General features: G+C 38.7%; 1 protein-coding gene across 2 annotated transcripts in view; it reads right to left on the bottom strand.

Moving 5' to 3' along the window:
• The window catches only part of ABCC4 (ATP binding cassette subfamily C member 4), a 141,498-nt gene that overhangs the window by 6,739 nt on the left and 120,782 nt on the right, over positions 1-13,977 (bottom strand). The window contains exon 30 of one of the 2 annotated variants that reach the window (XM_039730451.1): positions 2,453-2,587. In XM_039730451.1, coding sequence (XP_039586385.1) covers positions 2,453-2,587 — 135 coding nt within the window. Of the gene's footprint in view, positions 1-2,452; positions 2,588-13,977 lie in introns of those variants that run through there. The other variant, XM_039730452.1, reaches the window with a different exon arrangement.

The following is a 13,977-nucleotide window of genomic DNA, read 5'->3' as shown; positions in this document are numbered from 1 at the left end:
AAGATCTTGGTACAAGTTTGTGTTGTACAGGTCGCAACTGAAATAAATCAAGATTCAAGTCCAAAATGCAACAAATCAAATAATCATTGCCAAAGCATAGCCACATTCCAAACCATTTTCCTTAGCAACTCACTGCAATGCTTTTTGAAAACTATGTATATATGTCATATTACCATTTCTTTTTATGTGCAGCATGCTGTTTTCCAAAAACAGAAAGAAAGCTGTTCTTCATAAAAACAGTTCTTAGTAACCACAGTAGGAATGTGGGAAACCAACAGCAATACATGCAGCAGACCCAGTAGTGTAAAAAGAAAAGCCATTAGAATCAGCTCTTCTGACTAAGCGACTTCTCTGAAAGTATGCATGAAGCACAAGGGACAGCAATAACAAAACCCCTGAATTGTCCAAGTCTTTCAAACAGAAGGAACTGTAACTCTGCTTCTGGGTAGCTGCTGACTGGAGATACAGTCTCTTGATTCCCATATTTTTGGTCCGAGTGTGGATAAGCACCATGCTTTGCATTCTTGGCAGATGCTAAAGCTTGTATCTGCCTTCTAGCCTGGGAGTTAGCAAACTTTTTCATCAAACCACATTTCAGCAGAGACTGGTTCCTGGATCTCTTCCCTTCCTGTACAAAATCACATAACATTGATGTGGTAACTGCAGATGACTATATGGGCAAGTAACATCAGGCAATTATTTTTATACATTTTGAATCATCTTTGAATGCAATTGTGCAATTGGGGAGGGCTCCAGGGAAGGAAGGAATGACAGCATGACATAGCTAAATTTCTACAGATGACAGCTGGACAGCCTCACCTCTTGTCTTTCCAAGGAGCAAGCCTTAGGAAGCTGGCCTTCACTTTACAGACAAACAATGGTCACATGAATTTGAAGCTACCCTTTTAAATATCATTTATATAACCTCCAGATTGTCATGCACATACCACAGAAAACATGGCTAACCCATTCCCTTCTAATAAGAAAATAAATGAAACTACACTGCAGCAATGGAAGAGGACAGCAGAACTTGTAATGCAGCTTAGCTCAAGACAAAACTGTTTCCTCAGTTCTTCAATTTGTGTCACACAAGAATTTATAGTGTATGCTCTTAGCTACAGTACTTTACTTGAAAAACTCATTAAAAAATAAAATCTGAGAATATGAACGACACAATCTCTTCCCTAATCTTCAAAAAGTCCAGTAAAATAGCATCCAGACGTTAGCACACAGCCTCCTTGACAGCAGTACTCTTCTTTTTTTTTCCCAACTTGCTGGAAATGCATCTATTTTTTTACTGGAAAATAGTCAAACCTGCCATTTTGTTTCCTGTCTTTGTGTGTTGTTCCCTGTCTATCGGTCTTTTGATTCCCTGGGTAACAGTTTAGATTTTGTGTTCCTCTAGCTCTGCTCCACACATCCAGCAACTTGAGGAAAGGAAAGCATAAAGGCTTAAGGAGCTTTGCCTCTCTCCTGTAAAAGGCTCTCTTAGGCTCTCCTGCTTGATACCTTTCTTGCATGCTGAAAGCACAGTTACACGGGTTCCAAGCAAGCTGCTGCCAAACTGAACACTGCCAGTCTCAGCTGGAGCTATGCTGAAACTTTGTTGGCACTGAGGGAATTAAAATCTTGCTCTGGACGACCTGTGTGGTAGATTATCAAGAAAAAAGCAAGCAAGCAAGCCAAAGCTAGTCAAAGAGATCCTCAATCACAGGTCATTCTTTTTTATCTTCTTATCTCTGCTTCAGCTTTCCACCAGAGAAGTGGAGACGATACAGCCTCACCTCACAGGCATATTATGAAAATGAATCCATTGATGTCTCTTAAACACTTTGATTGCCAGAGGAATGCCCACAATTACATTAACAATTCCATACTCTGAGTAGGATTTGAATCGTTCAAAATCAGGCACAGAGCCTTGCAGGGAACAAGTAGGTGACAAAACATTAAACAGCTGTTTCCTAGCTGAGCCCTGCTCATCTTTGGTGCAGAACGGAGAGCAAGGGTACAAGAATAAAGTAAGGAAATGCACAACAGAAGGAATGTGATCAAACCCTCAGGCACCACAGCATGGTCACAGGCACTGAGCCTCAAATAAAATCTGAGGGACCCTTTAAAAAACAGACGTAACATATAAATGTTTGATTCTGCAGCCCTAACGTGTTTTTTCACAGCAAGTTGAGGTCAATGCCCAGCACAAGTGAGTATGTCCTGTATTATTTACACTTACTGTTTTGTGTACACACAAAAGGATGCAAGAAATCCAGTCTTTCAACTTGGGCCATATAAGTACATGTATCATTTGGAAGTCTGTGTATATCCCACTGAAAATTATGGCTTTGCCTTGCAAAACTGACAGATCCTTTAGTGGAAGGCTTACTGCAACACTGAATATGCTAACTTCAGATAAACAAACTGCAGAGACAAACTTAATTATCTCTTCTGAAATTACCCGTTTTGCTGTTTCAATCAGAGAAGCCGCTTCAGTCTTGCCCACTTGTTGCACCATTTTGTAAAATAAGCTGTCTTGTTCTTGCAGCAAAATGTAAGGCTCACCGTATTCTTTCAGTCTTCCCGCATCTAAAACCTGTTAAATCAGCAGAAACCAATGTATTAACATAAGAAAATTAAAAACTAAACGTTAAAGACTAGAAACCAAATGTAGGCGACTACAGGCAAGGGGGAAATGTATGCATTTTTAGCACTAAGATGAATTTTGTACCCTGAAAATTAATTCTGTCCTCTTCAAACTAGTATAGCACCTTCTCAGTTTACAGACCTGTTGTACAATTTTAGAGTGCCCTACAGCCATTCCACCTATAGGAATCCAACATGAAGTTATGCAGAATATGGAAATACAATGTTTGTGCAGCCAACAAAGCAGATTATAAGATTCATTGTGTAAGAAGGAAACAAAGAGGTCCAAAATGGGCTCTGAAGTAAACAGCTGTGGGTAAAAACCACGCAATAACCACCAAGACGGTTAAGGGAGAATAAGTAGGTCTTTTGAATTAGTGGTGAAGGTGTAATTAAAGAAAATGAGGGTGTTGCTGAAAAGATAAACAATTTCTTGCATCAGTTTTTGCCAACTATGTATTAGAAAGATATTTAAACCTGACCCTATTCTTTCCACATAAAGAAAAGATCAGATGCCACCATGGACACAGGTACCCAGAAAGAGAGGAAGGGAGAAAGAAAGAACAACAGAAAAATTAAATAAGCATTAAGTCAATAATCCACAGAGAATATACACAGTCGAAAATATAGGAAAATATTAAAAATGAGCTGATTGAACCTCTAAGAAACTGTTCTCAGACTAGTGACGTCATTTAAGGACTGCATGGCAGCAAACACTGACCTTACATTTTCAAAAGCCTTTACAGGATTAATTCAAGGACATTTTAGACTAGCATATATATTTTGATGTAAGACACCAAATTAATTGAAACAGTCATTAAAACGAAAGGAGACACACAGATCACAGGTAGAATTCGTTCTCTGCAGCTTTAGCAATCACAAATCTGACATAATTTTTAATGCACCAGAAGAAAAATAAGGAAAAATAGTTTATATGGACTTCCAGAAAGATATCTGGTATAACTAAATAACCATGCTACAAAGAACAAAGCTTTTCAAAAATCTGGACAGAAAACAGGAGATTTGAATTAAATAGTGCAGCTTTCTTTGTAAAAAGCTGAACAGGTAGGAACTGGTGTTAACCATATTGTTCTGGCATAGGTGGTAGCTACTTAGAAAGGTAGCACCAAAAAAGAGGTGTCAGAGAAGTGACAAACCTGCAAATGACACAAAAATGTGCAGATAAGACTAGACCAGAGGTTCAGATACACCTAACTAACCTAAGAGAATGAGAAACACAATAGCAGGGAAAAGCCAATATTGACAAATGCAATGCACTCAAATACTTAACTGGCTTATAAATTAATGGTATTGACTCAAAAAAGAGATTTGGGTTTTAGTCTACAAGTTCAGTACTTTATGCTATGAGTAGAAGTAATGGAGTTTAAAAAAAAGGGAAAGAATTTATGCGAGAAAACAATTCAGAAAATATTTTTGCTCTTATATAAATAAAAAAACTGAATGCACAGGAGTGCTATTGACAAAGATATTGCCACAACAAAAGGACTTCAAGGACTCGTAACTCAAGCCATAATTGTGGTGTACATACTTGTGAGAAAAAAAGAAAGATCTAAAAAAATGGAGCTGTTGATTTCAGGAAAGAAATGAATAAAAGGTATTGTGAGGACAACTTCCAAAGTAACAAAAATAGTGTGCAAACTTTCTGTTTGAAAGAAGAACCTCCAACAAGCCTGGAGATAAATTCAGTCCTGTGAGGAAACTTTTAAACGTGTCTTTGCCTGTGCAGCTCCATAAAACCAAACATCCTGACGGCCAAGGGCCTGGACCACGCAGCCTGGACCCCAGTAAGTGACAAAGCCCACAGGGAAGGGGCACAGCTGAGCCCAGTGTGAAAATACTGCAGTGCCAAGATCACTGCCGACTTGTTTGACACCAGAGACCCAGCACCAGGGAAAAGGGACCCACTCCTACCCTTCCGGTTCAATTAAGTGCATGGCATTTGAATGGAAAATAACTCAGACAACAAACAGCAGCATAATTACATCTAATTTTATGAACTGTATGCACAGAAACCTACAAGAAGATATTTGCTATTTTCAAAAGCTTTTAACTTAAGAGTACCCAGCCTATATTATGAATTTCCTTTGCAAGTGATTTCTAGTATGGTTTAGAATTGCAGCTGAAGAAAGTGCTCATAGAAAAATCTTAAATATTAGTAATATTGCACAGCACAACCTACAGTCATTTAATACATGCAGTATTTCACCTACTGTACTTACTCACAAGCTGACTTTTCAATGTGCTTAATCCTATCCTATTTACTCTGAATATTTAGTGATTGATTATAAATATAATTTTTATCACAATCTCTTTAAAGCCATTGTATGCCATAGGTAAGGACAGCTTCCTTAAAAATGCAATAAATTATTGTCTACAATTCAACATTTAAATCAGGGTGCCACAGCATAGAGCATCTCTGTCACCTGTAAGTAGAGTTTTCTCTGCATAGCACTAGATTATGCAAACATTCCTTAAGAAAGGAAACAAAAAGCATCTTCATTAAATGTGTCTCTTAATAGTAAAGAACTCCAATAGACAAGTAAAGGGTTTAAAAAAAAGATATTACTGCAGTATTGCAATTTCAATATTAATTTTGCCAATATCTGAAACAACCACAAACACAGACAATCTTTCCCCTCCAGAGAACGTGGGGAAAGGGAAAAAAATATTCTTCCTTGGAAAGTTTTAATCAGTCAAGTCCAGAAGATGAACGGATTGAGGGAGCAATTTCTGTCCAGAGAAACTCCATCCACATTTTAAACAAATCATTAACCTACTTATAGCCTTTCTTTGGGAATAAAACAAACTTGTGTTTTAAAGATAGACAGAACAGCCACAGAAAAATAAGCTCTGTTACTTTTAAGAAAAAAATCTGAAATGAAAAACGAAGAATGAAACTGAATAGACAATATAATTCTTACAAGTCAGAACACTATAAACCCTGTTCACTAAGGAAAACCACTTTCTACTAAGTGTTGTCATCCATGAGACAATGAAGAAAATTTAAGCTGGTTTACTTGATAGTTATACATATATATATTTATATATTTATTAAAAAGCACTTAGACAAAGAGATAGGTACTCTTCTTTGAAGAAATGTGTGCTGATAAGATTTACATAAATAAATAGGTACTTTGGCTAAGGCTTTGCATACTCTTACTCACTGACTCCAAGCCAAATTAAAATCATTAGGACTTCAAAAAGCCAGCTAATCATTCAGGAAAGGTGGAATCTGGTGTTTACCAGCCACATATTTGCCGATCAACTTGCAACGCTTATCACTGCACAATACAAGAGAATCGAACCCAGATGCGTCCCAAGGCAGTTGTACCAGTGGAACTTGATACAGAAGAGCCAGAGAAGCTTGTAGCTGGCAAAATCAGATCGGCAGGGAGATTGTGGAGGACACACACAGGAGCACTTGACTCTGAATCAGACCTGAATTTCATCGCAGACTGCAGTGCAGATATCGAGAGAGGGGTTTTGTGCAAATCACTCAACTTTTCAGCTCCTCGCTCTGACTCTTTGTAAAATACATGAAATAAAGACTTCTGTGGGAGCTAACTGCCTGTGAAATACTTAGACAGCCAAGAGTGAAACAAAAACAAACACAAGAGTTATATAAACCCAAAGTGGTCATATGTAAACCAGGGCCAGATTCTCCACCCTCTTGCACTGGCAGCTTCTTTTACCTTGCCTGCACTGTTCTTGCCTTTGTAGTACCACCTTTATGACTTCAACAGGATTTTCTCATATGAAAGAGTAATTCCAACAGTACAAAATTTACAAAATTGGCTGCTGGCAATCATACAAAAGAAAACATGCAGGAAAATTGCAGTTCAATGGAATTTGCTCACCTCCCTGAGAATGGTGAAAACATCTTCACTTATAGCTATCCAAATTAGCATTACTCAAGTAGCAATAGAGAGACATATTAAGTTCAAACAGGGCTCAAATAATGTATGATTCGTGAGTAATATCCTCCCATGCCATCTAATTCTATTTCACTTCATGTTTCATCCTGGTTGAATAGTCTGGGGCAGTGACTGCCCATCTGAATTGTGATCTTTCCAGAAGGTTAGGAACCATATTGGTAGAAGACAACATAGTTTTGAACGTCACTTTGTTTGAATTTTGGGGCACAGAATAACACAGAAAGGGGATGATTAAAATATGACAGGGAAGGACAGAGAAACAGAAAAGAAGTGTTTGATCTTGACCTGCAATATCAAACATGAGAAGATTATTAGCCATTTAAATGTGTTTATGTTAACTCTAACTAGCACAGGAGTATTTGCCTAAGCCACAAAAATGTTGCTGAACTAAATTTGGGTAAGATTTGAGCACTACATTTTGCCTCAGCTATAACCTACCAGGGGCTCTATCCCCACTTTGCCTAGGTCCCTCCCTAAACCCCCAAGCTTTGCAGTATTTTCATCCCATAGCTTCATAATTTAATGGATTAACCAAGACAAAAAAGCTGGGGAAGGAAGACAAAAAGTAAAACATAAAATGGTGAAAAAGGAGTCAGGAAATCCATTTCACCACAAAAAGAGAAAAACAGAACAATGAATGAGGATACTATGCCAAGATAGTTGAGTTTCCAGCAGAAACCTAGGCAGCAGAGCCAGGAGAACACCTTTTCTCCTTGATGATTCTTCAAATAATCTATATGGTTCTGTTGCACACGACTTTGAAGAAGCCAACTCTCATTTTGTAAGTGAATTTTACAATCTTTTTTGCAGATTAATATATGTAACAGAAGTGTCATTGGCCACAGAGAGAGAAAGAACAAGGGCCTTCTAAAACACTGTAACAAACACCATGTACTTACAGCTATCCTTAGACACAAAACCCAAAGTTCTAAATCCTGTGTTTTCTAACTTTCAGCAACAAAAGCAGACAAACCAAGAGAACAATAGTTATAAAACATTCTGAGAAAAAAAAACAATCCAAGGTTGGAAGTGTTCAGCAACAGAGGAGGGGGGCATGGGAATTTATTTCAATTATTATTGAGGAATGACTAGTATTCTTATTCACGTTCATATTCACCATTAAGCTAGAGGGGAAATGGGACATTTAAGAGTTGATCATAAATGTTTTTATTTCCTATTCAAAAGGAAAATAATTCAGGGAAATTATCTCCTTGGGAATACATCTGATTTAATTTAGACTTGGAGAAGACATCACCAAACAAAAAAATAATTATTAAAGTTCAAAACTCTGCTAGGAGTACAACTTTGAACAATGTTTTCCTCAGAGAGCATACATCAAGATGATCTTCAATAAAGTCCTGGGAAGAGAAGAATATTCAGGAGATGCTTCTGGTTACATCATATTATAAGAAATATATTCACCCAAGACAATACATAGCTTTGTGGGAAAGAGTCAACAGCCTGTACTCCAGTTGGCATTAAGTTCAGATGCAAGCATGTTCTGTCTCTTCTGCCTCATCATGGTTTGTCAAAACAGATCAGAAACATGCACATACTTCTCTGAGGAATCATTTATAAATATCAACCTATCTAAACTTGTTTGTGAACATTGAAGCACATTCAGAAGGCTGTAAATATCACTCAGAAGCCATTTAAAAGGTTTTTTCTTTTATTTTGGAAGTTTCCTCTCTCTCTTTTTTTTTTTTAATTTTTGGTGGTGGAGCTTTGGTTGGTAATTTCTTGGATTTTTTGTTTTGATTTTTCTTAAGCCTTCAGGTTAATTCAAAACATTCCCCATGCTCCTTCAGAGCTCCTACACAAATTATTATACCAGTAACTCCAGACAAATTTGGTGTCAAATAATGTATATTTCATGTATCATGTACATGAACAGAGCAGAGCAAAGCTGGGAATTCACCTTCTTATAATGTGAATTACTATTTTCACATTTTCCAAATAGCTCACCTCAGCAGAGTTTAACTTTGCTGTAACAATGCCAGACTTGCCACTGGTCACTGGGATTTGACAAGTACCCCCTTATCCCCTGCTTCACAGAAAAGGCAAGTTTAGACATCTTGTTCTGTAATCAGAAAAAGTGGGTTTCTTTAAACTGAAAATTTTCTTTGGCTGCAACTTAGGGGGAATTGAGCAAGCAGCACTGCCTGGTAAATTGGCTCACACAGGTTTTCTTTAGGCTCTTTGCAGAGATTAAAAAAAACCTACCTTCTTTTCCTCCAGCTGATGGAGTTGCGCTGCAAGCTGGATGGAATGTCATGGGGAAAAATACCAACGACATAGGCAGTAATGAGACTTATTCTAGTGATGATCCCCTGATAGGAATTCCTTCTGTCTCTCGTTGAAGAACTCTGTTAACCACACACTGCAGATGTCTCTGGTATGGCAGAGCTTCCTCACCTCCAAACATCTGATACAACAGTGTAAGTCCAACCCTTGTTTCAGAGAGTATGAAGGGGCCTCCTGCCAGTTCTTACCAGCAGCTGACAAAAACCTGTATGTGCTGACAAAACTCCCCTTGGTCAATCAGTAATGACTGCTTCCATCACTGCAAAGCCACATTTCTCAACTGGGATTGCAGAATGGCTCAAATGTGGCCCTGAAGTGATATGAGATATATTTCAGTTCAAAAAATCACACTCTTTAATAAGGCTTTTGAGGGTCTTAGAAAGGTAGATAAGCTACCAGGATATTATACTCTTCAAGAGGTTAAGGAATATTGTTGCAGATGACTGAGCATGTCTCCTGGTTTTATCAGTTTCTGATGACAATGAACTTGTGGCTCAGCTGCCATGAAGAGAGTTTCACCTTATCAGAAACTCTCTGCTCAGGGCACCAGCCACCAGCATGACCTATGCTAATCTGCTTTTAAACAATAATACAGTATTTCTAAGCAAGAAAAATCATTCTCTAAAGATGTGTTAGTATTTTTAGTACAGTCTAGATTCCATACCATTGTCTTTAAAGAAATATGATACAACCATCCTGTTCTTATACTGATGGAAACACCTTCACACACAAGTGCCTGACAGAATGAGAGATCAAAGTTCATCAAACATTGGCTTCACTTCCTGCAGAAATTCAAATTCAAATTCTTTGTTTGAATGCTTCCAGCTGAAGTATTGCCTCAATAATTACTTGTTTTATTTAGGCAAAAGAAAAATCTTGTTGGGCAGCCCTCTTGAAATGGGAGCAGCTTTTAAGATAGGCCAGGTGTGACATTCACAACTACCATTGACACTCCATTTCAGCTGACAAGACCCACTCTGGTACAGGACCATGGCACATAGGTTCAGTATCTTATGCAAAACCTGGCCTAAACACCAGAATCTTCTCTTAATGGTAAAGATGTATATATTACTCAGCTTTGAAAGTAATTGTCTTCACTGCTAGTATTTGTGGAATTCAATAAATTCCAAGAAAGAAAATGGAAGAATTTTATTTTCTCTTCTGGTTTGGTAAACAACAACCCAGTTTCAGAAGATCTAGGAAGACTGGAAACTGCCTTTATTCACAATCAAAACTGACCATTTCTGAAAAATTATTTGCTGAATTCTTAGCTCTTACAGAAACTCTGGAAGTCTTGAGTTAACAAAAGAAAGGTTTCCAGGCCCTCTGCTCTCCATGCAGGTCCCCTTCTATGAGTACCCTTCATATTCTTGTCTTCACATTTCCTTATTCAAGAGACTTTGGTCCCAGAACTCAGTGGGAATCTTTATTAGGCTGAATAAAAACAAGAATGAATTTAGTTCTAATATTCTTTAGTCCATATTTTCAAGACAGAGGCTGAGTCAAAAAAGGAGCTTTATTAGTGTTTGTTCCTTCTGAATAATGACAGCAGGTGCGCCAGTATGAATTTAACAATTTTACTGCAGATTACTGGATTCAGACCTACAATGTACTTTAAGGTTTTTATGAAGAATTAGATGCTTAGTTGCAAAATTTGGCATCCATTCTAGCTACTATAATCCATTAAGGTCCTTTTACATTCTTTAACAGAATAGACTTCAATAGCACAAGCATAATATCCAATAATATTAAACCACACTCCAGATACTGGGCTCATAGAAGGTCAAATCTGCTTCCACTTTTCTGTTACAGAATGAGAAAAAAATACGCATTTTATACACATCCAGTTGTCCTGCTTTAGAATTTTGAAGGAAGTAATAAAATTCTTATTTTCAAAAATTTTCATAATTTATCACCCCAGGCTCCAGGAATATTTATGGTCTCATCAACTGACCTCTCTTAGACATCCCAAGCACTTGATGGCCAGTGTCTGACAGTGGGCAGCTTTCCAGCAAGGAAACACTCTGACACGGACACACTGAAGACCAGAGTCACACCAATGATGGGACACAGCTTTCAAAAAGAACTGTTCTACAACCAGGATTGTACATTCTGTGTCTGGTGACTTAACATAATACACCCTAAACAGAATGTTGAGATTTGCTGTAAAACACATTCATTTTCCAGCAGTGATATTTAAATAAGTGCAAAATAAAGCCACCTAAAGAAGAGTCAGCAGACCATAGCTTTTCTGACTAACTCGGTATTACTAATTAAAGTGTACCACCACTACTTCCCTGAGTTCTCCACATCTCCATCTGAAGCGGGGCCGCTGCAGTGAAAGCTCACATGAAGGTATCAGTAGCACAGATGGGGCTTCCCCACTGCTGTAAGAGCTCTATCTCTCACTGGGTTGCAGATTTAGACTCCCTTTTGCTGTCCTTTGATGACTCTTGCACTTCTGGCAATGCAATTCTTCATAAGGAAGGGCTTAACCCGGTTACCCTGGGTACACAGAGGACATGACATTTTTCTGGGAATGGGGAGCATTGCATCCAGACCTCTTCAGACAGAGCACAGATTTTTGCACTTCCTGGAAGAATGCTGTCATCCGCATGGTAAGGAAGGGCAGTATGGCCATCACCACTATATTCACTTAAATATCTATCACCACTGTCTCATCTCCCCCTGGACGGATCAAGGATATTAATGTGCAATACTGGGTCAGAAATTGGAACTCCAGAGAGAGACAAGCGCTCAGACCTTGCCTGCTGCACAGCATTTTCTATACAGCTGTAGGTGACAGCCTTTCACCACCACACACCACGCCGCCCGGATCTCTCTCTCTCTCTTTGATTTCCTGCTGCACAGCATTTTCTATACAGCTGTAAGTGACGGCCTTTTCACCACACACCATGCTGCCTGGATCTCTCTCTCTCTTTGATTCCAAGATGTTTATACTTACTCTTGGTGGACTGATTGCTCTGCTGAAGTTAGAAATCTACAGCACAGGAAACATGGTTCCTGATTTGTGAGGACCAGATGTTCCTCCATGGCAAACACAACATCAGAAAAATGAGAATAATGAATGAGGGAGGCGTACCGGAAAGACGTGGGAAGTCATTTTCTATTGACCAAAAAAAAAACAACGCAGGTCTGGCTGTGAAGTGCATTGTATTGTTATCCTGAATATTAGTCATTTCAGAATGTAACCACAACAGGTTTTCCCATAAATAAATCAAATCTCTTCCCATGATTCTCTCATCAAAAACTTCCTATTTGAATGACAGTTTTTAATTACTAGATCAAGTTCTGCTTGCATAAAGAGTTTCCATTTCAAAGAAGTATTGCACTGATATGAAAACTCTCTGGAGAAACATCCTTGTCATTGAAAAGTGCACAAGTTTTGACTCTGTGGCTTTCCTCTGGAGAGGCCACAGCATTGTATATACAGCAAACAACTCCATCAGGTTCTTGCCAGATGCATATACTTTATTTGCTACTGAACCACTACGCCCCTGGGTGAGCCTCAATTCCTGCATGCTTTTTTTTTTCCCCTCTGTAAAAACAGAGTTACTAAAAAGCATTTCTCAACCTGGAGAAGGAAGCAGAGAGGAGCAGAGAAAGGGGTGACAGGGATTTTATAAGATACCCCTGGGATACTCTTGGGAGTTGTGCCCACTGGCTGCCACAAGTTTCAGATGTAGTTTACATAAAAGGCCTTTGCCCTCTATGGTGAGGACAGAACAGGGAATCAGCTGTTGAGGTGGTGGGGAAGCTACAAGGAATGAGGGACCAATGAAGCAAGCCTGAGCTGAGCTTCTGCCAGCATTTGCCATTACAGAAGGGGTAACTGCAGCTTTCATCCTACCCTCCCCCTTCTCCCACCCAGGCAGCAGTGCCTACCTGTGCCAAAGAGAGAGAAAAGGGGTACTGCTAGCACCTGATGGGAAGAGTTGCAACTTAGCTTCTGTAATGAAGGAAAAGGAATGAGAAAGTGTCCTATTAGATGCTGGAGGAACACAGAGAGAAAAAAAAAAAGGAGCTTGAAAACCGCTGGATTATAATTTTATGGTAGTATTATTTGATGGGCTGACTTAACAAGTCTTTCCAACTTTGGTTCCAAAGATTGTATGGATACTTCCCTATCTCACCCAGGTGTTTGAAGTTTAATTAATTAATGTTTATAAAGAGCGTTACAATTTCCAGATGAAAGGTCCTATGCAAGTGCAATGTAGTATTACTCATTGAGGCGATTGGGTTAGAGAGTATCACGTTACACAATACAGCTCTTCCCTCAATGATTTCAAGCGTTTGAAGTTCTGATAAAATGTGTTTATCACCAAGACAGATATAATGGAAATACTCTTAAGGCGTGACCTGGATTATGAAAGCAGAGGTATGGTTTTGGGAATGGAACAAACGAGAATTAAAACAACTCCTGGGGCCAGATTTGTCTACAGTTGTATAAAATATATTCTGTTCTTCCTTTTTTCCCTCCCTGAGTAGGCTTTTCTTCTCTTCTAAAATAGAACCGGTTATTACGACGGGTGTGAGCAGACATGCAACAGTTCACGTTCAGTTCCTATTTCCATACTCATCCAACTTGACATTTTCTCATGACTTTCTTAAAATTATTTTCTGTTCTAATTTTTTTTTAAATGTCTAGATTAACCCTAAAGGCGAACAGTTTCTTTTTGGAAAGTTCTGCTTTAACCAGTAATCAAATGGAATTACATCAAAAACTCATGGACAATGCCAAGCTGGAGACTGCAGCCAAGACTCTCAAGACATGACGACCAGTTTTGACCCCCCAGTACACAAAAAAGCAAGGTAAATTTGAGAAAGCTTGGAATAGGGTTACCAGGGTGGTCAGTGAACTGGAACACCTATGAGGAGAGGCTGATGGAGCAAGGCGAGTTCATGCTGGAGAACTGATGGCTCCAGGGGACTTAACAGCAACCCACCCATAAAACAGAGAAGTTACTGAGAAGACAGAAGGCTCTTTAGTGAGATACACAGTGGGAAAACAAGAAACAATTGCCATAAAAGGAAGAAAGGTTTTCACTGGAATATAAGG

Source organism: Passer montanus, unplaced genomic scaffold, assembly GCF_014805655.1.
Source record: "Passer montanus isolate IOZ18808 unplaced genomic scaffold, ASM1480565v1 scaffold72, whole genome shotgun sequence".
NCBI classification, from domain to species: Eukaryota; Metazoa; Chordata; class Aves; order Passeriformes; family Passeridae; genus Passer; species Passer montanus.
Note: the sequence above shows the minus strand (reverse complement) of the source record. Positions and strands in the feature narration are given on the sequence as shown.